Source organism: Mustela putorius, unplaced genomic scaffold (assembly GCF_011764305.1).
Source record: "Mustela putorius furo isolate JIRA1106 unplaced genomic scaffold, ASM1176430v1.1 tig00003898_pilon_pilon_pilon, whole genome shotgun sequence".
Taxonomy (NCBI): Eukaryota; Metazoa; Chordata; class Mammalia; order Carnivora; family Mustelidae; genus Mustela; species Mustela putorius.
The window spans coordinates 28,540,069-28,563,746 of NW_025422047.1; the positions used below are offsets into that span (position 1 = coordinate 28,540,069).

The 23,678-nt window shown below is 35.2% G+C and overlaps 1 protein-coding gene and 1 pseudogene across 6 annotated transcripts in view; both read left to right on the top strand.

Annotated features, from left to right (window-relative positions):
• NUBPL (nucleotide binding protein like) overlaps positions 1 to 23,678 on the top strand; it is a 201,726-nt gene that overhangs the window by 76,671 nt on the left and 101,377 nt on the right. For 5 of the 6 annotated variants that reach the window (XM_045067688.1, XM_045067689.1, XM_045067691.1 and 2 more), the window contains exons 5-6: positions 1,783 to 1,822; positions 1,913 to 2,003. In XM_045067688.1, coding sequence (XP_044923623.1) covers positions 1,783 to 1,822; positions 1,913 to 2,003 — 131 coding nt within the window. The remainder of the gene's footprint in view (positions 1 to 1,782; positions 1,823 to 1,912; positions 2,004 to 23,678) is intronic. The other variant, XM_045067690.1, reaches the window with a different exon arrangement.
• LOC106004041 lies at positions 2,152 to 2,506 on the top strand (annotated as a pseudogene).

Genomic DNA, 23,678 nt, shown 5'->3' on the forward strand with positions numbered 1-23,678 from the left:
TTTCTCCATATTCTCCAATACTTGTTATTTTCTGTTTTTGTTTGTGGTTTTTTTTTTTTTTTTGGTGGGGGGATGGTAATAGGTATGAGATGATATCTTATTTTAATTTTGATACACATTTCCCCAATGATCAGTGATGTTGAACATTTTTCATGTGCTTTTTGGCCATTTGTATATCTTTCTTGAAGAAATGTCTCTTCGCTTCCTTTGCTGGTTTTCAAATTAGGCTTTGTTTTTTATTGTCATTGTAGAGTTTTGAGATTTAATATGTTCTGGATATGAATTCCTTGTAAGATATATGATTTATAGATGTTTTCTCTCATTTTGTGCCTTGCTTTTTTACTTGTTGATATTGTCTTTGATGCACAATATTTAAATATTTTCATTAAGTCCAGGGATGCCTTGGTGGTTCAGTTGGTTAAATGTCTGCCTTTGGCTCGGGTCATGATCCCAGAGTGCTGGGATCAAGTGCTGCATCGGGCTCCTCCCTCTGTTTTCCACTCTCCTGCTTGTGCTTTCTCTCTCTCTCTTCTTCTGACAAATAAATATATAAATAAAATCTTTAAATAAAAATTTTTCTTCATTAAGTCCAATTTGTCTATTACTTTTGTTGCCTGTGCTTTTGATGTCATACCCAAGGAAACATTGCTAAATCCAATGATATGAGGCTTTTACTCTGTTGTTTTTTTTTCTTTTTCTAAAAATCTTACAGTTTTAGCTCTCAGTTTAACTTAATTTTTATATGTGTAAGGGTCTAACTTTATTCTTTTGCATGTGGATATCCAGTTTTCTCAGCATCAATTGGAATCTTAAGGGTTTTCTATATAAGATCATATCGTCTGTGAAAAGGGAGAACTTGACTTCTTCCTTTCCAATTTGGATGCTGTTTATTTCTTTTTCTTGTGTAATTGCTCTGGCTCTTCCAGTATTATGTTGCATAAAAGTGGCAGAAGTGGGCATCCTTGTCTTGTTCCTGATCTTAGAGGAAAATCTTTAAGTCTTTTACCGTTAAGTATGATGTTTGCTGTGGGTTTTTCATATACTGCTTTTATTATGTTGAGATACAAAGTAGAGTTTTTCTACTCTTGGATTTTTTATACTTTACAAATTCTTCAAGTAAGGAAAAAAGAAATAGGGATAACTTATTAGATGCCTGTGTGCATATTTGTGTACTTGTCTTGTAAATGCATACTACATAAACTTAAGAATGTAATTTATATATCTATATATGAATAAAATTGGTGGATAAAATTATTTATTGAGGCTATTTTTTAGAGACACTTAAAAATTATACATGGATTGTTTCTTTTTTTCTTTTCTTTCCTTTATTTTTTAAAAAGATTTTATTTATTTGAGAGAGAGGGAGATAGAGAGAACATGAGTGATGAGGGGGAGGGACAGGGGAGAAACAGGCTTCCTGCTTAACAGGGAGCTTGACATGGGGCTTGATCCAGAACCCTGGGATCATGCCCCTTTCCAAAGGCAGATGGTTAACTGACTGAACTGCCCAAACACCCCAGCTGGGTTTTTCTTAATAAAATTGTATTCCAGCTGTTTATAGATGTGCATCTATTGGAAGTATTGGTTGTATGCTTGGTATAATGTTTAAACTATTGCAGATTTAGGTGGAATCAGTTGAAAGTTAAAGAGCAGCAGTATGAGTAGCCATTTGTATTTTTAATTTGATACTTTTTTTGGTTAATTTGACACTTTTTGTTAAAAAAAAAGTCATTACGTTTATATATTCTAAAAGAGAGGGTTTTTTTGTTTTTTAAATTTCAGGCAATCTAATGAGGCCTCTTTTGAATTATGGTATTGCTTGGTAAGTATATGTTACTTTTTTTATGCTACTTTTCAGAATAATGTTGATTAATATGTGTAAATTAGTTGCATTTTTGGTTTACTATTGCAGTATGTCTATGGGCTTCCTGGTTGAAGAGACTGCACCAGTTGTTTGGAGAGGCCTTATGGTAATGTCAGCTATTGAGAAACTATTAAGGCAGGTAAGAAAATTGCATTGAGTATCATTTTATTATTGGCACACGGTGGTTAATGCATTTGCTGATTGGAGAGTTGTTAAAATTTGTGGTCAGGTCTTTTTTTCTCTTTTTCGCCGCCATCCTGCCACGTGCTGCGCGCTTTTAATTGACCATATCTTCTCACAAGACTTTCAGGATTAAGCGATTCCTGGCCAAGAAACAAAAGCAGAATCGTCCCATTCCCCAGTAGATTCGGATAAAAACTGGTTATAAAATCAGGTACAACTCCAAGAGGAGGCACTGGAGGAGAACCAAGCTGGGTCTCTAAGGCATCCCACATCACGCGATGACACACCTAATTGGCACCACGTATTTAATTAAGCTACTTGAGGATCATGTGTTCTATTCCATCACCCTGTAAACACCTTTCTGCCTGGCCAATAGATACCATTTATCAGCGAAAGATTTTTCTGTTACTATAGCTCTGCACTAGTGGGTTGGTTTGGTAATAAACGTGAGGCCTTTGAGCTGTAAAATAAATAAATAAATAAATAGAATTTGTGGTCAGGTTTGAGATGTTTTGCAGAAGAATCCAGCTGATAGGGAAAAAAAAAAAAAGAATCCATCTGATAAACTGAATATATAATGACTTCTGTGGTGCAAAGACCAATTTCACTGGTCTGTGATTTAATCTTCCCTATTGCTTAGGAGTAGGGAAAATCCTAACATCTTATTTTACATTATTCTTTTGCCTTGTTGAATCTGTTTTGAGACAAATCTATTTGATAAGTAATCTCTCTTCTTTAAATTTATGGTTAATCTCATCATGGCCAATGTTGGATTATAAGGGCAGTATAGAAGTTCTTGGATATAGAAAAATTTACGTAAATCATGCTCATTTTAAAATTGCTTAAGACCAAAATGAGGGGTGCCTGGGTGGCTTGAGCCGCTTCCTTCGGCTCCGGTCATGATCCCAGGGTCCTGGGATCGAGCCCCACATCGGGCTCTCTGCTCCGAGGAGAGTCTGCTTCCTCCTCTCTCTCTGCCTGCCTCTCTGCCTACTTGCGATCTGTCAAATAAATAAATAAAGTCTTAAAAAAAAAAAAAAAAGACCAAAATGAAATTTTGTTTTATTTTGAGTATATCTGGCTCTATATTTATGTATATAATATCTGTCCAATCAGCTTAAATTTATCCTTAAGGAAGAGAACAGTTGATTGGATAATCTAAAAATATCAGATGGGCTATATGTTATTTATAGAAATAATTTTAATTTTTTTCTGGTAGCTGTGAATTTACAGTTAATTATGTTTTGGTAAGTACCATAAGTAATTTGGAATTTCTCTACCATTTACAGCAATTACCCTGATATATTCAGATTTCACTTTGGGTCAGGCATCATGCCATAGGTTGATAATTTCAATCATAGATATTTCTATATTCATTTCTATTTGTAAGAGTTGATAGCTGAAATATATCTTGGACTCTGAAACTCTTCTTTTTTCATTGTCACATCTTGTCTTCCTTCTGTGCTTGAGTTTTCATAAATGTGCTCTTTGATCTCTGGTCCCAGAATCCTCCTACTTACTAGTGCATTCAAGTTTCTCAGCTGCATTTCCTCCACTTTTATACTCAGATCCTAATTGGCTATTTCAGTTATATTCCCAACAATACCCCTTCTTTATCATTTCCTTTGTGACCTTGATCTTTATCCTTTATTTTTGTGAATTAACCAGTCTCTCTCTCTTTTTTTAAAGGAAATTATAAAACAGTCTTTATTTAGTTTATATTTAAAGTTAGAATCAATAGAAATTTAGAAACACTGAAAGGAAAATTCTGATTTTGTCATCAGAATATTTTCAGTACTCATTTTTCCCCTCCTCTGTTAGTGTTGTAATTCTCAACAGGGAATGATTCAGATTTTCTTCTAAGCCTTATGGATGGCCACAAGAAGATAGTAATACTTCTACTTTCCACAGTGATCAGAGACTTAGAGACCCTAGTCAGTGATATGAGTCACACAGCTAAGTGTTTGTGTTCCCCTCTGAGGGATGCAGGATCCTGTCTTTAAGTGTCCTTTTTGAGTATTAAGTTCCATTTAAACCTCAGATTGCAACAGGTGGTGAAAACATCTCTACAAAGGAGCCCCTGAACGTGGAAGAGAGAGATCCGTGTGCACATACCCTTAGGAGAGGGACAGAGGAGGTGTCCCATGGGAAAAGTGAGAGTAAACCTGACAGTACAAGTTAATTAGGCTGCAAAAAATTTTGCACCTAAAATTCAAACTTAGCAGTTTAGTAACTGCTTTTATAAATGAAGAAAACTTTTATTAGACTAGAAGTGGATGATCAAAAGTCTGAAAGAACCAGAATATATTGTTTTTTTCATTCTGTGAGGAATTGGGAAAGAGAAGAGGGGCAGGATTCCATTTCATATTCTCAGTCAATATCCCTCTATAACCCAGCCTCTTTTATCTACTGCTGATTACTGTCAGAGAGTGTAGAATAATTGTGTTAGTTGCTGGCAATATATACATTTTTGATTTCTGAATTCAGCTACACTCTCATCACTTTAGTCATCTGACATTATTCATGTTCTTCTCAACATTCATCAGATGCCAAGCTTAAAAATTATTTATGGAATTTGATAGTCTGGCTGAGGAGCTAGTGGAGATTTGGAGAATTGGCTCTCTGACACATAAATCATATAAAAGTCAGTTTACTTTGATAAGTGCTGAAAGTACATTTTTAGCAAACTTGCTATAAAATATCAGGATGGAAGATGGGGTGACAAAATGGCTCCTTTACTTATTTTATTAGAATGCTCTAGGTATTTCATAAGGCTTCTAAGATATTAGGTAAAATATTAGGATATTAGGACACTAGACTACATATTTATCTTGCAGTCTTTTGAAAAGTTACCATTATCATTTGCTCATCTTAATTGGAGCTTAAAACCTAATATTTTTGGACTACCCTGTGACCTGTACTGATCATGTCAACTGCTAATTAAGGAGTGTTTTGTTTTTGTTTTTTTGTTTTGCTTTAAAAAGTAGACCAGTTTTCGGAAGTTTAACAGCCCTTGTGAAAATTTACTATCTCAGTAGATGCTCTGTATCGCAGTTGATTGTGGAGGCTGCCTAATTCATTGGCTGATGAAAAAAATTTAATGTAATATATACATAAAAGAGTGTACAAATCATAAGTGTACAGATAGATGGATTATCCCTAAGTGAAAATACCTTTATATTTTTTCAGGACATAACAAATAGAATACTAGTGTTCAAGTCATGTCTCTTCCTAGTTGGTGTTTTTGGGGGAACAAGATAAATACTTGTGGTCAGTCTGCCATATGAACTGAAAGTTCAGTATTTTCCCACCCCTGTCTCTTATATTTTATTGAGTTAGTTATATGTACTATGGGATGCAGAGATCTTACATGTATGGTTCAATTATTTTTGATAAATGTATATACCTGTATAACCACACTTCAATCAAGATAGAGAACATTTCCATCCCCTTACTACATTTCCTTGGGCTTCCTTCTGTTCAATCCCCCATTCATAAGCCATCACAGTTCTGATTTGTAGTATCATAAATGAGTTCTGTTTTGTTCTTATACTTCATATAAATGGAACCCTACAGATTGTATAGCCTTTTTTATCTGGTTTCTTTCTCTTAGCCTAATGCTTTTGAACATCATCCTCTTGTTGCCTATATCAGTAGTTGAGTACTTTCTATTACTGAGTAATATTGAGTTATAATACTCAGTAATAAAAAGTTATAGTGCTCAATATTACTCAATAATATTGAGTATTACTCAATTGAGTATTGAGTAATATTGAGCACTATAATACTCAATTGAGTAATACTCAATATTATTGAGTAATATTGAGTAATTACTGAGTAGTATTCCATCAAATGAATATAATCAAATATTGTTTGTTCTTCTGTTGATGGACATTTGGGTAGACTCCAGTTTTTGGCTAATATGAGTAATGCTGCTATAAATACTTATACACGTTCATTAGAGTTTTAGTTGCTTCACATCTTGTCACTATTGCTGTGTCATTTTCTTCACTAGTGGGTATAAAATAGTATCTTCTTACTGTTGTATATTAGATATCACACTGTATCTTCCTTTATGAAGTGTCTATTCAAGTCTTTTGCTCATTTTTTTAATTGGCTCATTTTTCTTCTTGTACTTGAGTTGCAAGAGTTTTAATATATTCTTGCTGTGAGTCCATTGTCATTCCCAATATGTGTATTGGGAATATTTTTCCCAGTCTGTGGATTGCCTTTTGATTAACTGATGTTTTAAATTTTCATGAAATCTGATTTATCCAAAAAATTTTTTTTCATGCTGAATGCTTTTTGTGTCCTCTCTAAGAAATCCTTGCCTATCTACCCCAAGGTTATGAAGATATTCTTATATATTTTTTCTCAAAGCTTTATAGCTTTGGCTTGCCCATCTAGATTTAAATTTTCTGTGGGATGTGAGATAAGGGTATATATTTATTCATAGTTTTGGTATAATAGCAAATACATTTGTTTTTTGTTCCTGGGTCCTGGTACAAAGCTCCTAAGACCCTTGGAATTTCCTGATGATAGGAATAGCTTTTGTAACTCATGTGGGGCCCCTTTTTGAGCACACCTGAGTTCAGGCTAGTAAGATGAATTAGGGTGGGGTCCCTGGATAATCTCAGGATGGGGCTGATCACCAGAAAGATCAACTGTTTAGAGGGTTAGGACTTTTAGCCCCCTCTGGGAAGGGGAAGGAGGGTGGAGTGCAGATTAAGCTCTGTGAAAACTCTTGATGAGCTTCTGGGTTGGTGAGTGTATCTATATCCTGATGGGTTGTGCAAAACTAGCTCCCTGAAGACAGAAGCTTCTACGCTGAGGGCCTTTTTGGACCTCTCCCTTTGTATCTCTTCATCTGGCTATTTATCTATATCCTTTTAATACCCTTTATGATAAACTAATAAACATAAGTAAATGTTACTCTGAGTTCTGTGAGCCACTCTAGCAAATTAATCAAACCTGAAGGCGGAGTTCATGGAAACCTCTGATTTATAGCTAGTCAGTCCAGAAGCATGCATAGGTAACAACCTGAACTTGTGATTGGTATCTGAAGTGGTAGTAGTCTAGTCAGACTGAGCCCTTAATCAGACCTGTGGGATCTTATGCTGTATCCAGATAATATCGGAATCAAACTAATTGTTTGGAGTAGGAAAACACATAGTAGTTTATCTAGTTGTTCTAGCACCATTTGTTTTAAGATTTCATTTTCCCCATTGAATTGACTTGATACCTTAGATGAAAATAAGTGGAGTATATGTGTATGGGTTTATCTCTGGGTAATACTGTATTGTATTCCATCTGTCTTATTTAAGCCTTACAGCAAAACCATACTATCTGATATTTGTAGCTGTGTAGAAAGCTCAAAGTCAGAAGGTGTGGGTCTTCCAACTTTTTTTTTTTTAAGATTAAAAGAACCTTCACTAGTTTCTTTTCCATTTCTGTATAAATTTTAGATTCAGCTTGTCAGTTTGTACAGAAAAGCATGTTGGTATTTTCACTACGTTGCTATTGAATGTATAGTGGAATAGTATTGAATGTATAGATCAGTGTTTTGTGAATCAAGATCCTGACAACATTGAGGCTTCTAATCCATGAGCATGGTATGTTTTTATATTTATTTAGATTTTCTTTGATTTCTTGGAGTAATATATAGTTTTTAGTAATTGGTCTTAGAGTTTTGTTAGATTTAGTCTGAATATTTTATGTTCTGAGATGGTTTTAGAATTGTATTTTGTATTTAATTTCAAATTTTTGCTGTTAGGACAGAGTATCACTTAAGTAGTATAGTAACTTTCTTAGGTATTTTATATGCACATTTAATAACTTTCTTAGGTAGTTTATATGCACGTGATTTAGTAACTTTCTTAGGTATTTTATATGCACATGATTATGTTGTCTGTAAGTAAAACAGCTTCACCACTTCGTTTCCTATCTATTTCTTTCATTTCATTTCATTTTCTTATTGTATTGCCTAGTAGAAAAGATGAGAGGTGATATCCTTGTCTTCATCTGGATTTGTAGGGTACAGTAACGGTAAGTATTTCATCTTAAAGAATGATAGTGGTAGGTTTTCACTGGTGACCTCTGACCTCCCTGTTCTTATTATGGATGGGCATTGAATTTTTTTCAAATGCTTTTTCCTTCCCATTTATTGAAATGATGATATGGTTTTTCTCTTTCATTTTATGGATTTGGTGATTGACATTGATTTTCTGTGTTCGGCCAACCTTGCATTCCTGGGATAGATTTTCCTTGGTCATAATATTTTAATTATTATAAGTAATATTGTAATTACTTCTAAAATATTGCTAGATTAAATTTGCTAATGTTTTATTAAGTTTTATGTCATATTTGTGAGGATATTAATAGTTTAATGTTAATTAATATTGATAGTTTTTTTTTAAAGATTTTATTTATTTATTTGATAGAGAGAGATCACAAGTAGGCAGAGAGGCAGGCAGAGAGAGAGGAGGAAGCAGGCTCCCTGCTGAGCAGAGGGCCTGACGTGGGGCTCAATCCCAAGACCCTGGGATCATGATCCGAGTTGAAGGCAGAGGCCTTAACTCACTGAGCCACTGAGGCGCCCCTGGGGTTTTCTATATAGAGTATCATGTCATCTGCAAAAATGGAAGGATTATTTTTTCCTTACCAAGCTGGATGCCTTTTATTTTTTTCCTCTTGTCTGATTGCTGCGGCCAGGACTTCCAGCACTGTGTTGAGTGAATGTGGTGAGAATTGACATTCTTATCTTGTCCCTGATCTTACAGGAAAAGCTCTCAGTTTTTCCCCATGGAGTATGATGATAGTTGTGGGTTTTTTCATATATGGCCTTTATAATGTTAGCTATGTTCCTTCCATACCTGCTTTGTTTTGAGGGTTTTTATCGTGAATGGATGTATACTTTGTCAATGATTTTTTACTATACCTATTGAAATGATCATATGATTTTGATATTTTCTGTTGATGTGATAAATCATGTTGATTGATTTGCAGATACTGAACCATGCATCATGGGAATAAATCTTACTTGATTGTAGTGTACTTCTTATAAAATTAATTATCTTATAACAGTATAGTTTGCTTCACCACCTCCCATCCTTTGTGTATTGTTGTGATATATTTTATTTTACCTATTTTTTATTTTGAGAGAGAGAGTGGGGAAGGAGGGACAAAGGGAGAGGGAGAGAGAGAATCTCAAGCAGGCTTCACACTCAATGCAGAGCCTTACGTGGGGCTTTTTATCTCATGATCTGAGTCAGACACTTAACCACCTGAGCCACTCGGGTGTCCCTGTTGTGATGTATTTTAAATATATGTACATTATAGGGACACCTGGGTGGCTCAATCCTTTAGTGGTGCCTTCAGCTCAGGTCATGATCGCAAGGTTCTGGGATCAAGCCCTGCCTTCTGCTCCCCATTCATCATCCCCCTTCTTCTTCTGCCCCTCCCTGCTCATTCTCTCACTCTCTGTCCCAAATAATAAATAAATAAATAACCTTTAAAAAAAATAAATATATGTACATAACAAATCTCACAATATGGTGTTAACTGGTTTATTTAAATAGTGATTCTTTAAAGAAACTAAGAAAACAGTCTATTGTAATTACACATAATTTGCTATATGTGTGCTTTTCATTTCTTTAGATTTGGGTTTCATCTGTCACTTTTCTTTATCCTGAAGAATTTTGTTTAGTGTCTTGTTGTGTGGGTCTGCTGGTGAAGAATTTTCTCAACATTCATTTTATTATATCTTTTTTACCTTCACTGCATATAGAATTCTGTGTTGGTATTTTTTTCTTCAATTCTTTAAAGGTGCTGTTCCATTGTCATCTGTCTTTCATCATTTCCAATGAGAAATCTGCCATCATTTTTATAATTTTTCCTTGTGATTAATGTATTTTTTTCTCTGTATACCACTTAAACGTTGATATTCTCCAGAAATATGCCCATAGCTCAGGAACTAAGGGCATGGACTCTGGAGCCACATTTGCTTGGTTCCAATCTCAGTTGCACATCTGATTGTTATATGTTCCTTGGGCAAAACCTGAGCTATAGTTTCCTTATGTATAAAATGGGGCTTATGGCAGTTAAGTAGTTGTGAAGATTCAATGATTTAATATGTAATATGATAAAAAGCATATTAAGTAACTCTAAGTGTGCCCTGTTTCTATTGTATTTTATTATTTGTAATACAAATTAGACTGTTTTTGTATGATTTAACATTAATCAGGGTGCATCTTCTTAGAGATGGCTTCTTAGAATTGCTTTATTCCCAGCTTTGTCAGATTCTTTCCCAGAGGTTTTGTGTTTCTCCAGTAACCTGGGGCACTTTCAACCTGAGGCAACTTTAAATTGACTTCTCTGTTGGAGGTTTTGAGACCAGTCTGGTGGTATAAATTCAGATGTGAAAGCTGCATGCTTAACAGCTTGCAATTTATCTTCTTATGGAGGTATTTTTCTGCTTTATACCAGTGCCCAAATTGAGAGATGAACATTTCCTTGAAATTTATTTCTAAATTGTGGTTTTATATTTCATCTGTCTTTAGTTTAAGAGAGAGTAGTCCTTTGGGGCCCCAGCTGTATATAGGATTCTTGTATTAGATTCCTCCTCATCTTAGGTGTTTTTTTCCTCTTTCAGTGATTCATAAAATAAGGATTCATCATATATAGTCAGTGTGGTATTAGATTTGTTGATGTTAGGTATCATCTTTATTGTCACCATCATCATCATCCTCCCTGAGACACCTTTTCTATTTTCATAGCTTCAACTATATTAATTACAGCAAGAGAAAAGTAATGGGTTGAGGACTTCTGTTTGATTGACATTCCTAGTTTAGAGTAGGTGATTTTGTGGGAGAAAAAGAAAATAATAAAGAGGAAAAGAAGTACTTCAAGAATTAGGAAAACAAGGATACTAATGTCATGAAAATTAAGTGTTTAGAGCAGTGGTTCTTCAACATACCTAAATATTAGAATCATTTGGGATTTTTAAAAAAGATTTTATTTATTTATTTGAGAGAGCGTGTACATAGAGGGAGAGGGAAAAGCGGACTCCCCACTGAGCAGAGAGCCCAATGTGGGTCTTGATCCCAGGACCCTGAGATCATGACCCAAGCTGAAGGTAGACACTTAACCGACTGAGCTAGCCAGGTGCCCTTACCTCTACCTGAATCATGTAGGAACCTCAAACATTTCAGTTTTCAGGTCACACTCTAGACTGGTTAAATCATGAATTCTTGGTATGTAACCCAGGCATCAGCATTTTTGGAGTTCTCCAACTGATACCATCGTGTAGACAAGTTTGGGAGCCAGTGGTTTTCTAAGTTTTAAGAATAGGTTATTGAGAATGAGGCTTGAAAACAGGCAAGGAGATAATAGATGTTAGGTGGTTACTTGTAATCCTTTAGTAGAACAGTGAATGAAAAAAGTCATAGGGTTTTAAGAATGGATACATACAGCAAGACCATGGATGTAGAGGTATAGTCTGCTTGTTAGATAAAATTGGCCGTGCTGTGGGCTTTGAGGTGTGGAAAAGGAAAGGAAAATAGGATGAAGGCCTAAGGAGGCCCTTTTCATTTGCTTTCCATTTGAAAGCGCATTTCATTTGCTTTCCAAAAGAGGCAGCCATATCTGTTCCAAGGCGTAGGATACAATGAACAGGGACTGAAGACATAGAATGTGAGAGGATTACTGGGAAGGTCTTATTAGGAAAGAGTCAAAGGGAATAGGATTAAAAATTTATGTAAATGAATTAGTTTTGGAAAATAAGTCTAGTTCCATGTTTGGTGAGTAGAATGGAAAGAAGAGTAGATGAGGGAGCCCATTGTACCTGGTACTAAAAAGACAAGAATTACATTTTCTTTACATCTTCTCAGTGGAAGGAAAAAGATAGTTTACTCAATAGAGCAAATTTGATCCATAAATTTCAGTATTCATAAAAATTTTATGGGGAGCAAGTTGAAAATTCAGTTGAATTTTCAGTTGAAATCCAGGGGAGGAACCAAGAGTTTGCATTTTTAATAGACGATCCCAGTTGGCTTAACTAATGCTGGTGGTTCTAAAAGGTCAGGCTTAGGCATTCAACTGTCCAGAGGTGTAGTGCTTTTTAACTGCTTTTAAAATTAAAAAAGAGAGAGAGAGAGATGAAGAGATTAATGATAGGATCCCTATGTCGTCACAAAGCCCCACTAGATGCTAAATATGGTGAATTTTTAGTTTTGCTAAGTTTTTGTAATGTCTTTAGCAACTCTCTGAAATCTGAAAACTGACATGCAAACTTGTTGGATTCAGGATCAGCATGGCGGAAAGTCTAAAGGGGGAAGTAATTTAGAGCATTAATGAGGGAAATACTGAAATCTAGGCTTGATTTCCAGTCAAACAGTAGTGAGGAGGAATTAGGAGTATGGGTAAAATTGGAGGGATTAAATAATAGAAAATCACCTGTGATAAGAAGTGCTTCAGTAGCTAGGGAAGGAACTGGTGAAAAAAGTGACAGATCAATTGATTTTATTCTGAGAAGGGACATTAGAAAAGTTAGGCTTTTCTTTTTCTTTCTCTTTTTCTTTTCTTTCTTTTTAAAAAAAATTCAGATGGAATTGGAAAATGAGGTATTATTGAGGAAACTCAGGTTTCTATTCAAGTGAGAAAAATGTCAAGTATCAAGGTATCTCATGGTGGAGCAGTAATAGGGTTGCCAGCAGTTAATTTGAATATCAGATACACAATGGATAATTTTTGGTACAGGTATGTCACAAATATTGGTTGGGACATACACTAAAAAGTTTGATATTCAAACTTAACTGAATGGGGGGTCCTCTACTTTATTTGCTAAATCTGGCAATGCTAAGTGGAGGTGATGTTTTATAAGACACACAGGAAGGTGTATAAGAGTCAGGTTGGGAGAAGGTAGGCATGGTGGGGTTTTGAGTGTCAAAATATGAAGTAATGTCAAGGGAACGTTAGTGGAGAGTGGCAGGTGTGAGTAAATGAAAGAGGTATGCATTAAAATGGGAGACGGGGCAAGAATTATATTAGGATGGGGGAACCTTACTGGGATCATTCTTTGTAATTTGGTGAAGGAAGATATTTGGTCAACTTCTTTTACTGACATCTGGAGCTTCTTCTGGAGGATAACATATTTTTCTGCATACAGAATTGACAGTATAGGGAGTCTCATGGTTTCAACTTGCCAATGTCTAGTAATTTATAGGCATAATTTCACTCCATCTCCTTTCTGCTTCACTTGGTAAAAGGAAGGAAAGAGATCGAGGAATGAATATGATATATGTTCATAATGTTTTTGGTGTTGCATTGTGAAAAAGCATGTCAGTTTATAAAAATAGCAGTTGAATTTTATGATCAATTAAGATAATTAGGCAGATAAATGTTAGAATGTCATTTTGAGCACTGGATTTATCAGTGTGTCTCCTTTTTTATTCTCCTGAGTTTTGAAACAATTTCCTTTTATTTTCTATTTTGATTTTAAATAATTAAAGACAGAGACATCTAGTACATTTCATTCAATGAATATCTAATGTTTTAAATTCTTTTGTTGTTTGTTAAGATTACTGAGTAGTATTTTTTCTCCTAAATTGTGCTCAACATACATATCATTAGTTTTAACTCAAATGACTAAGTCTAGTTTTAGAATCTTTGAGTTTAAAAATGTGGGATATTGGGGAAAAATAATTTTAGATATTAGAGCACTACGGAAAGAAAAACTTCAAAGGCTAGTCTGGTGTCAGCTCCTGCTGTGGTCACAGTGTAAACCCTGGAGACCAGGGATTTGGCAGCAGTTTCAGTGCTTTTAGTTCAATCTCCAGTATCCCCAAATGCGATGCAGATGCCAGTTTTCTTCTCTAGGGTTCTGATAATGGCATATAATGAGTTGGTTGTTTCCTAGCAACTGAAGAAGCAGTTTTACTTTAGCTGATCCTGTGGTAGGAATGAGACATTTTCCCTTGATAGTTGGTATTAGTGATTTCCCTGACAATGGAATTTCACTTCTGAATAAGGAATGTTCTCAGCCTTTGGTTTCCTAAAGAATTTTGCTTTTGAGTGTGGGCTAAGCTCTGCTTAATCCTGTGTAAAGTGAAAAAAAAAAAAAAATTGAGCTCCCTAAGCACCTCTCATGGGAAGAGCCAAAGGAGTTTGATACATCATTTTTCAAATGGTAAGTGATTGTACAAAGAGCTATAATAGGTCTATTTTTCCCAGTGTTAAAGGTAATCAACAACCATTTTTTTTTTCTGTATTTGATGTTTAAGGTAACAGAGATTTATTAAGTATTGGCTGGCATGTTGTAGAAAAGATATATATGAAATTATATTACCAGTACCATTTCAAATACAAGGGAATATAACACAATCCTATTTTCTAATCTGTAACCCACTTGATTTCAAACTATTGAATACAAAAATGTTATGGTAATTATTATCATTATAGTTCACTTTAAAGTAAACCATTGAATAGTTCAGTGTTTAAATATTAGTAGTTGTAAAGCAGTAGTTGTAAGGTACCTCCAACTGAGTACTATTAGCAGTACTACTAAATCCAGAGGTCTTCTGATTCTTAAGTTAAATGGAGGCATGAGAAAATTATTATCAATGACCTTCTTTTAGTCATTCATAGTTTAAACAGTTTCTAAAGAAATACCCGTTTTTCTCCTTTGACATAACTAATAAATTACCTTTCTCTTCCAGATTTATATGTATATTAGGTTTCAGAAGTTCCCAAATGCTTAGGCAAAGAGATAAAATATTAAATGATGTTCTTAAGATAATTAAGTTAACCATATCTAAATATACCAAAAAAATTTGTTGCCTTGCATGAAAAGGTTTATAGACTACGCACTGACTGTATAGATAAAGTTACTGATTGTCGTCATTGTCAGTTTTGGGCATCTGACCTTCTTACTCATTCCTCTCTATGATTCTTGCATCATTGGATACTTAGCAGGTCTCATATTTAAAAATATTTAATAAATAAAAATACTTTACTAGGTCTCCATGAAGCATTAAGAAATAAAGAACACTAATTAGTTAATTTTTTCCTTAAAACCCTTTTAAACAAACACGAAACATATAAGTTAGTGCTCTTAGATTTCTTTGGAACTTCAATCTGAGGCTAAAGAGTCAAGTATGTTAAGCCTCTCTCCTTTCCCTTTAAAACTATAGATTAGTGAAGAAGGAAGTAGATATATAACTAAAGCCCAATTCTTTGAAATATTTTTCTGAGGCAGTATTATCTAGTAAATAGCTCAGTTTGATTAATCTGGTTTGATTGTGCATTCATTCATTCGTTCATTCAACAATGTATTGAGCTGGCATCATATAATTATTGCTGTACTTTTAAAATGTCATTGGGCTTTTCATCATCTGCAACAGGAGACATTTAGCAGTTACTGTAGAGGCATTGGTTAGATGCTGAGGACATATGGATGTATAAGACATAATTCAAAATTGTAAAATAAAGCTTTTAGTTACAGACCTAGTGTTAATTTATAGTCATAAGCAGGATATTTAGGTATATTAGAAATTTTGATGATTCTCAGATACTTTTTAACAGTGTTTTATTTCAGGCAGTTAAAGTTGGAACTTTGAGATCAAGTGTAAGTATTATCTAGTGTTGACCATTCTTGTTGGTGGTATTGTTATAGGATACCAGATTTCATGGATTCACTTGGGTTCTATGCCATAGAAGAAAACATGTGGTCTTAGCATTGAAAGAGAACATGTTCTGAGGAATTAGGCACAGCTTATGAATATTAATTGCTGGTTATTTCCTCTTATTAAAATGCTCTTCTTTTTCCAGTAATCAGAGGTGACATTCATGAGTACCTCCAACTCACTGTGATGCCTGAGTACTTAACACATGCAGTTTTCAATATTGTAATGTTCTTTTTTCACATGTTGTATTGTACATATCTATTGTACATACGTAAGAGGGAAAGCTAGTATAGTTTTTCAGATTGGTATCTTTTGTCCCCAGCCCTCTACCCAAGTCATTTTTTGCTGGGGTTTTCAAGAGTTAGTGTAGGTCTGGTCAGTGTCATTACTAATTTACTCTTCTATTCTGGTTCCTATTAGAACAGGTATAAAGATACTTTTCACCTGATAAAACTAAGTGACCTGAAGGTTTAAGTGGGTAATTTTATAAAAAAAAACAAAAAAACAAAAAATAGAACGATAGAAATAAAGCAAGGAAAGCATTTAAAAAAAGAGAGTTACTGTTCTTCAGTGTCAACAACTGATATTCTCCTTTCTTACTCTGTGTAGTTTTGGTTTGGAGTAATTTGTAAGGCTGGGAGGGCCTTGACTTTTAGAGCTTCTTTTCTAACCTGACACCCAGGGAAAGCCTCCTGGTGCAGCCCTCTCATTATATATAGCTGAACCAAACTACCTTTTGCTCTATGTGAGTGATTGGCCTCATTGGATCAGCCCTAGTCCTGGTACCTTTGGAAGATGAAGGTACTTTTCTTTTCTTGGCCATGAATTCCTTGAATTTCTTACTTAGGTTTTAGGCCTTTCTGTTACATCTTGTTCTTCCCTGGGTGCAGGAACTAGCAAGTCACTTCCTCTTCTCCCATTTGGTGTATCATTAGCTCTTTTTTCATACCAGTCCTCTTCTTTGGCAAGGTTAGGCTTCTTTACCTATCTAGTTACATGTCCTTCTTACCCAGAACTTTTAAATATGCTATTGGGTTTCTCATCTATGATCTTTCCCTTTCCCTTTCTTCCCAGTTCAAAGCTTTTGTTTACTTTGGATGGATCTTTTGATCTGAGTGAAAAACAAGTTCTCAGCTCATTTATAGGCTAACCCATGCTCTAAGAATGATTGAAGCCATGGGCTTAGATTACCGGTTTTACTTCTCTGTCACTGGCTCAAGTGCTTCCTAAGGAGGGGTGTGTGGGACCTTGCCCTGATTTTATCCCTTCATATCAATTTTCATTCTTAGCGGTGAACGTAAAGAATCAGAAATCTTACTTTCAGGGCATAGAATGGGAAGAGGGACACAACTTAATTATCGGATCAAAATGAGTTTTAACAACAGATTTCATTTATGATTGTTCTGGCATCTCAATAAATGAGTTAGGACAATTAGGAAACCAGAGCATCTGGTGCCTGACTCTGAAAGGGGAGTAGGAAAGGAAGTAAAAAGAAAGAGAAAGGATAAGCAGGTACCAAGTAATCAAAGTCAGCATTGTGATTTAAACTTGGCCAATGTTTCATTGATGAAGCAAAGGTGCTTAAGTATTGATTTGTATGACAACACAGAGAAACTTCCCATTTCCTTCTTTCTGGCCCAGGAGAAGTATTTACCAGAGGGCAGTCTAGAGGTCCTGGGATAGTTCATATAAGTGTGAGCTCTAACTAGAGCTCTGACACAAGTACAAAGAATGCTGACTTGTTTATAACAGAACTGATAAAATGGACTGTCTCATTTAATTCAACGCAGCAGTCAAAATTAGTGCAAAAGGAAGCACTAATAGAAAAATGTGCCAAGTCAGTGAAATACATTGATCAAAGGGGGATAGAAGGATGGCAGACACAATTCATTAGCAAAAGCTGGTAAGGCTAAAATAATTTGCCTTAGAAAATGAATAAATTAAAAGGCCGGTTCCCAAACCCTTATAATATCCTATTTCTACCTTGAACACTTTGGAATCCTAACTTTTTCACTCTTTTGTCTTATTGATACAGATCTTAAAGATTTAATCTACATTGATTAGAGGGAGGGCCTTGATTTCTGTAGTCATGATCAGGGAGCATTAATAAAAGATCACATAATGGAATGCCTAGGTGGCTCAGTGGGTTAAAGCCTCTGCCTTTGGCTCAGGTAATGATCCCAGGGTCCTGGGATCGAGCCCCACATCAGACTCTCTGCTCCCCCCCTCTCTCTCTGCCTCCCTCTCTGCCTACCTGTGATCTCTGTCTGTCAAATAAATAAATAAAATCTTAAAAAAAAAAAAGGTCATGTAAGTTTACTTATTGGGCCCTTAAGAATCTTAGACCTGTGGTCCCTGTCAGTTGGTCAGGGGTTGCCCCATCTCAGGTGCAGATGGGGAGTCTTAGTTGGGGTAGATTTAATATTTAACTCTAACCCCATCTAAGGGGTTAGAGTTAAATATTAGAAGCCTGCCAAAGCTATTCAAATTCCAACAAGGTTTGGATCCCAAGCAGGTTATGAGGGAGTTGTGGATACTTTTGAGGATTTCATGGGATTATGACCCTTTATTATTACTTAGGCAGATACTATATTTAATTGATTTTAAGATACATGTATTTCAAATTTTCATATCTCTGAATTGGATTATGTTCTATAATCAGCAACATCTTGGCATTATATCAGTTTAATTATTAACTTTTTCTCTTTGTTAGTATATAAAATAATGGGTGGTGTATTTTATAATCTGTGGTATTTTCTATTTGATGAGACGCATTAATTATTTTGTTGTGATTACTTTAATGCATTTGAATTGTATTCTCGCCTTTTCCACAATCACTGCAGAGTGATTCCATGTCATTCATTTTGGTCCGGTGGCTCTCTTTTGGGAGGGAGGGTGTTTGTTTGTTTGTTTGTTTGTTTTAATCAGGGACTCAATCCCCAAACCCTGGGATCATGACCTGAGCTGGAGGCAGATGCTTAACCGACTTAGCCACCCAGGCGCCCAGTTGTTGAAGGACTGTATTAAGCTGCTGGTGGCAATTTTGGCAACCTGTTCATTCTCTTTCATTCCTCTATCACTAGCTTAATTTTCCTTCTCATTACTTACTCAGAGACTGCCAGAGTATTCTTCCCAGTATGTAACTCAAATGATGTCAGTCATTTCAAAGACTATCAGTATCTCCCTATTTACTTATTAAAGCGACCTACCCTCTAACTTTATTCATTCTTTCAATGGTTAGATTTTAGACAGATTGTGATTAAAGAAGACACAGAACCTGTCACTGTAGATTCTTTTCTTTCCTGTGAACCTTCACGTACTGAATTTTTAAAAAATTGTCAATGCTCTGTATCTTTCATAGTTTGAAAATAATGCAGTACTAATTTATATTCGTAGATGGTTGTATGTAATACTTGTTTTATAAAATATTGGTTCATTTTATGCTGATAAAAGGAAATGACTTGTGATCAATTAAAACGTTTTCAAAACTTTCTTTTTTGTGTTTACGCTAAACCTATGCATATATTTATAGGTACAAGTATGTTAGAACTAATTAGTTTATCTTGATAGAGTTTTAAATTTGGTATATTAGTTTTTTGAATGTAGACAACATGAGATTAAATAGGTTGAATTAATGTATTAACCTTAGATAATTCCATACTACTAAAAACAGCTACCTGTTGTCGGGTACTTATTAGGTGTAAATACTGTTGATCTGTATTATCTCATTTAATCCACACAATTCTGTATAATAAATACTATTGTTATTTTGCCCAAATGAAGAAACTGAGGCATTAAGAGCCCCATAAGTAATTTCTGATTCTGTAAGCTAAGTTTTTTAACTATCAACTGAAGTTTCAAAAGGTTCAAGTTTTCACTTTCATATTATCTTAATATTATTGAAATGCTAATTGATGTTATTAAGAACTTTCCTTTGTCAATTGACTGCAGATTTTTTATTTTGTACTTTGTACATTATAAGACATATTTGAGACAATGTCTTTGCAATCTTTTAGCTCTGCTATTCATTATTTAAATGCCACTTTTCAGTCTCCCTCACTGCATTTTATTAATTTAGATGATTTGTTACTTTGGTGCAGTTTTATATGGAGATGAGTTATAAAGTCTTTTTAGTAGTGTTTGGCAGTGAAAAGTTTGACAAACATGTTTATGTTATGATGTCAGTAACTGTAGTAATATAAGTTATTTATAAACTGTAGTAGTTATAAAATGCTTTTTATTAATTAAAAAATTGAATTGTTTTATAAATATCCATTATTTGGACTGAATCATACTTCACTGAGGTACGATGGCATTTCCCAGGCAGTTATCTAAAAAAGCTATACTTTAGTAAAAGGAAATGACTTTCTCTCTCAGTGACATAGCTGGTGTTTATTATATCCAAATTAAAACACAATAGTACTTTTCTTAGTATTTAATTGTTGAGACTTCTTTACTGCTTAGTGAAATTTAGGGAAACACTCGGCCATTAATAGTTCAGTAGACTAGTTACTGTTCTAGTAATTTCAGTTAGACATTTTCAGCTCTTGAAAGCTCAGGTAGTGAGTTCTTTTTAAGTAATTCTTTTCACCTTGCAAACAGATTTATTTAGACAGAACAGATATTACAGAGAGTTTAGATCAAATATGAAGTTACAGGGCATAGTTCCCACAAGACTGACCTCACTTCTGACTCCAGTTACAAATTTAGGGATTGCTGAGACCACCCTTAAATTTAATAATTTGCTAGAAGGATTCACAGAAGTCACTGAAAGGTCTATACTTATGTGTATGGTTATTACAGGGAAAGGAAACAGATTAGAACCAATTAAGAGAAGAAGCACACTGGGCAGCATTTGGGTAATTACCAAATGCAGAGCGTCCATTGTCTTCTTCCTGTGATGTGAGGGCACATTACTTTCCTGGTCTTGATGTATGATGTTATATGTTGAGTATATCCAGGCAAGGAAGCTCACCTTGGTTTTTAGAATTCTTTTTTTCTTATTCTTTTAATTAAAATATTTTTTAAAATTATGAATTTTTAAAAGAAAATTTAAAAATTAAAAAATTTTAATTCAGTTAATCAACATATAATGTATTATTGGTTTCAGAGATACAGGTCTGTGGTTCATCAGTCTTATATAATACCTGGTGCTCATTATATCACTTGGTCTCCTTAATGTCCATCACCCAGTTACTCCATTCCCCCCACCGTTTGCCCCTCCAGCAACCCTCAGTTTGTTTCCTATGATTAAAAGAGTCTCTCATGGTTTGTCTCCTTCACTGGTGTCATCTTGTTTTATTTTTTTCTTCTTTTCCCCTATGATCCATTTTGTTTTCTTAAATTCCATGTATCAGTGAGATCATATGATAATTGTCTTTTTCTGGTTGACTTATTTCACTTAGCATGATACCCCTAGTTCCATCCATATCATGGCAAATGGCAAGATTTCATCTTCTTGATGGCTGTGTAATATTCCATTATAGATATATATCATGTCTTCTTTATCCATTCATCTGTTGATGGGCATCTGGGCTCTTTCCATAGTTTGCTGTTGTGGACATTGTTGCTATAAACATTGGGGTGTAGATACCCCTTCAGATCGCTACATTTGTATCCTTGGGGTAAATACCCAGTGATTCAGTTGCTGGGTCATAGAGTAACTGTATTTGCAACTTTTTGAGGAACCTCTATACTATTTTCCAGAGTGGCTGCACCAGTTTACATTCTCACCAACAGCGTAGGAGGGTTCCCCTTCTGCATCCTCACCAACAGCTTCCATTTCCTGATTTGCTAATTTTAGCCATTGAAACTGGTGTGAAGTGGTATCTCATTGTGGTTTTGATTTGTATTTCCCTGATGCTGTGTGATGTTCAGGACTTTTTCATGTGTCTGTTGGCCATTTGGATGTCTTCTTTGGAGAAATATCTTTGTTGGAACTCTTGTCATATGGTCATGATTGATTGTACGTATGGCTGATCTCAGTCTTTAATCTCTAGCTGCTCCAAGCATGACCCAAAGCCACCCTAAATTACATTGTTATTGTCCGGCTAGCCCAAGGCACTGGGTGAACAAAGACCTTAGAGATTACTTCCTAGAAGCTGGTAAAAGGCCACTTTTGGGGGGAGAGGAGGTTTGCTTTTTTGGGCAAGGTTAAATTCTATACAGATACTGTGTGTATAATACTTGTTTATAGAATGAATTTGTGTCTGAGGCTAAATCTAGTGTGTTAGAAACACTGGGAATGTCTAAGTATTTTAACTCAGAATGGGAATTTCTGGAAATTATAGTTGGTCTGAGCGTGGCGTTTTCCAGCCAGAGAGATTTCTGGGAATGCTTTGGGTATCTTGAGGCCTGCTGATTCTGCTATACCCCATATTCCTGTCACTCTTGTTAACTGCCCAAATATAAGCCTCTCTGATCATTAAAAAAAAAAACAAAACTCTTTTTTATAATGTTAAGGATTCCCTTTCTCCTAAACCTATAACTTCCTTCCTCTTCTTCCCAAATTGTTGTTTTGAGCTCTAGTTTCTATTAAATGCATTCTCCTTAATAACCTTAACTGAGAACTCCTCAGTCTCTTTGCCCTAACTGAAAACTGCTATTCTTTGTAGACACTGCTTTTCACAAAGTCTTCTTAAATGGATGCAGCTCATTCTTTACTCATTGTCTACATGTGGATTTAGGGTGAGATTTTGCATATTCCTAGGGCAACTTCTGTTCTAGCTCTCCTCCATAATCATATTCTTTTTGATAATTATGGTTATTAAAAGTTTAATCACCTTTTCCCTCTCTTCTTTGATCACCTTTTTCATTTCATTTCTTAAAGACAGGGACACTTCCTTTTCAGCCACCATCTTGGTTCCAGCCACCATCTTGGATGACTTTAGAGTTTATGTACATTAACTCTGATTAATATCCTTAGCCTTTCAATTTCTTCACTTTCGTAGTATGAGTTCCCTCAATCTTTGTTCTGCTTCAGCTGTCTGTTTTCATGGTTTACCCTCAATCTTGTCCTCTGGTAGAATTCATTGTCCTTATCTTACCATATTGTCTCATCCTTTCTTCCCTCTTATTATGGCCACTGTACCTTAGGTTCCTTGGCTGTCCCACTCTGTCTGTCTTTTCATACCTTTGATTTCTTTCCTAACAAAGATTTCATGACACACTATTTCACTACCTTACTGATAACTTCATCTCCTTTGTACCCTTGTCTTTCCATTGTACCACCTACCTCAAATCCAGTCTAGTTTGGATTCAGCATTCTTTCTCTCTTCTTCCTCTCAGGCTGCTGGGTGCTGCTGGAGAAGTCCTTAAAAATGGCAGTCTGAATTAATGATTTCTAAAATTGAATCTTCTGTTGTCCAGTAATCCCTGAGAAGTTTTTTCTTCTATTCTTTTTTTTCTCTCTCGCCTAGAAACCTGTTATCTTCATGAGGACTACTGAAAAATCTACTTTGTTATTCTGAAGACCTCTGTCCTTCGCTGTATCTTCCCCTTGACTTTTAGATTGATCTGATTTTCTGCTTGACAAAGAAAATTAAATTTATGTGGTACAAACTCTTTCAAGTCCTGTGCAGCCTTCTTACAAACTTACCTGTAGCTAAACTCATTCTGACCTCTTCCTTTTTGTGTCTCTGGTTTCTTTCTCTGATAACTCTTTCACATAAGTATTTAAACATGCATGTGGCAGACAGTATTGACTGACTATGTAAAAGTCATTTCCACCTTCATCTCCCTTACTTCCTCAAAATAGAGTCTGGAAAGTCGTATAGTTACTCAGATTCTCTTGTAGCTAGGAAGAGCCAACCATGTGACCTAGTTCTAACCAATGAGACATGAGGGAAAGTCAGATGTAGGGAATGGGGCTCTGGGTAATGTGTTTTGCTTCCTAATAGAGGGTCTAGGTTTATAATTCCCCTTTCTTTTTTTCTTTTTTTTTTAAATTTTTA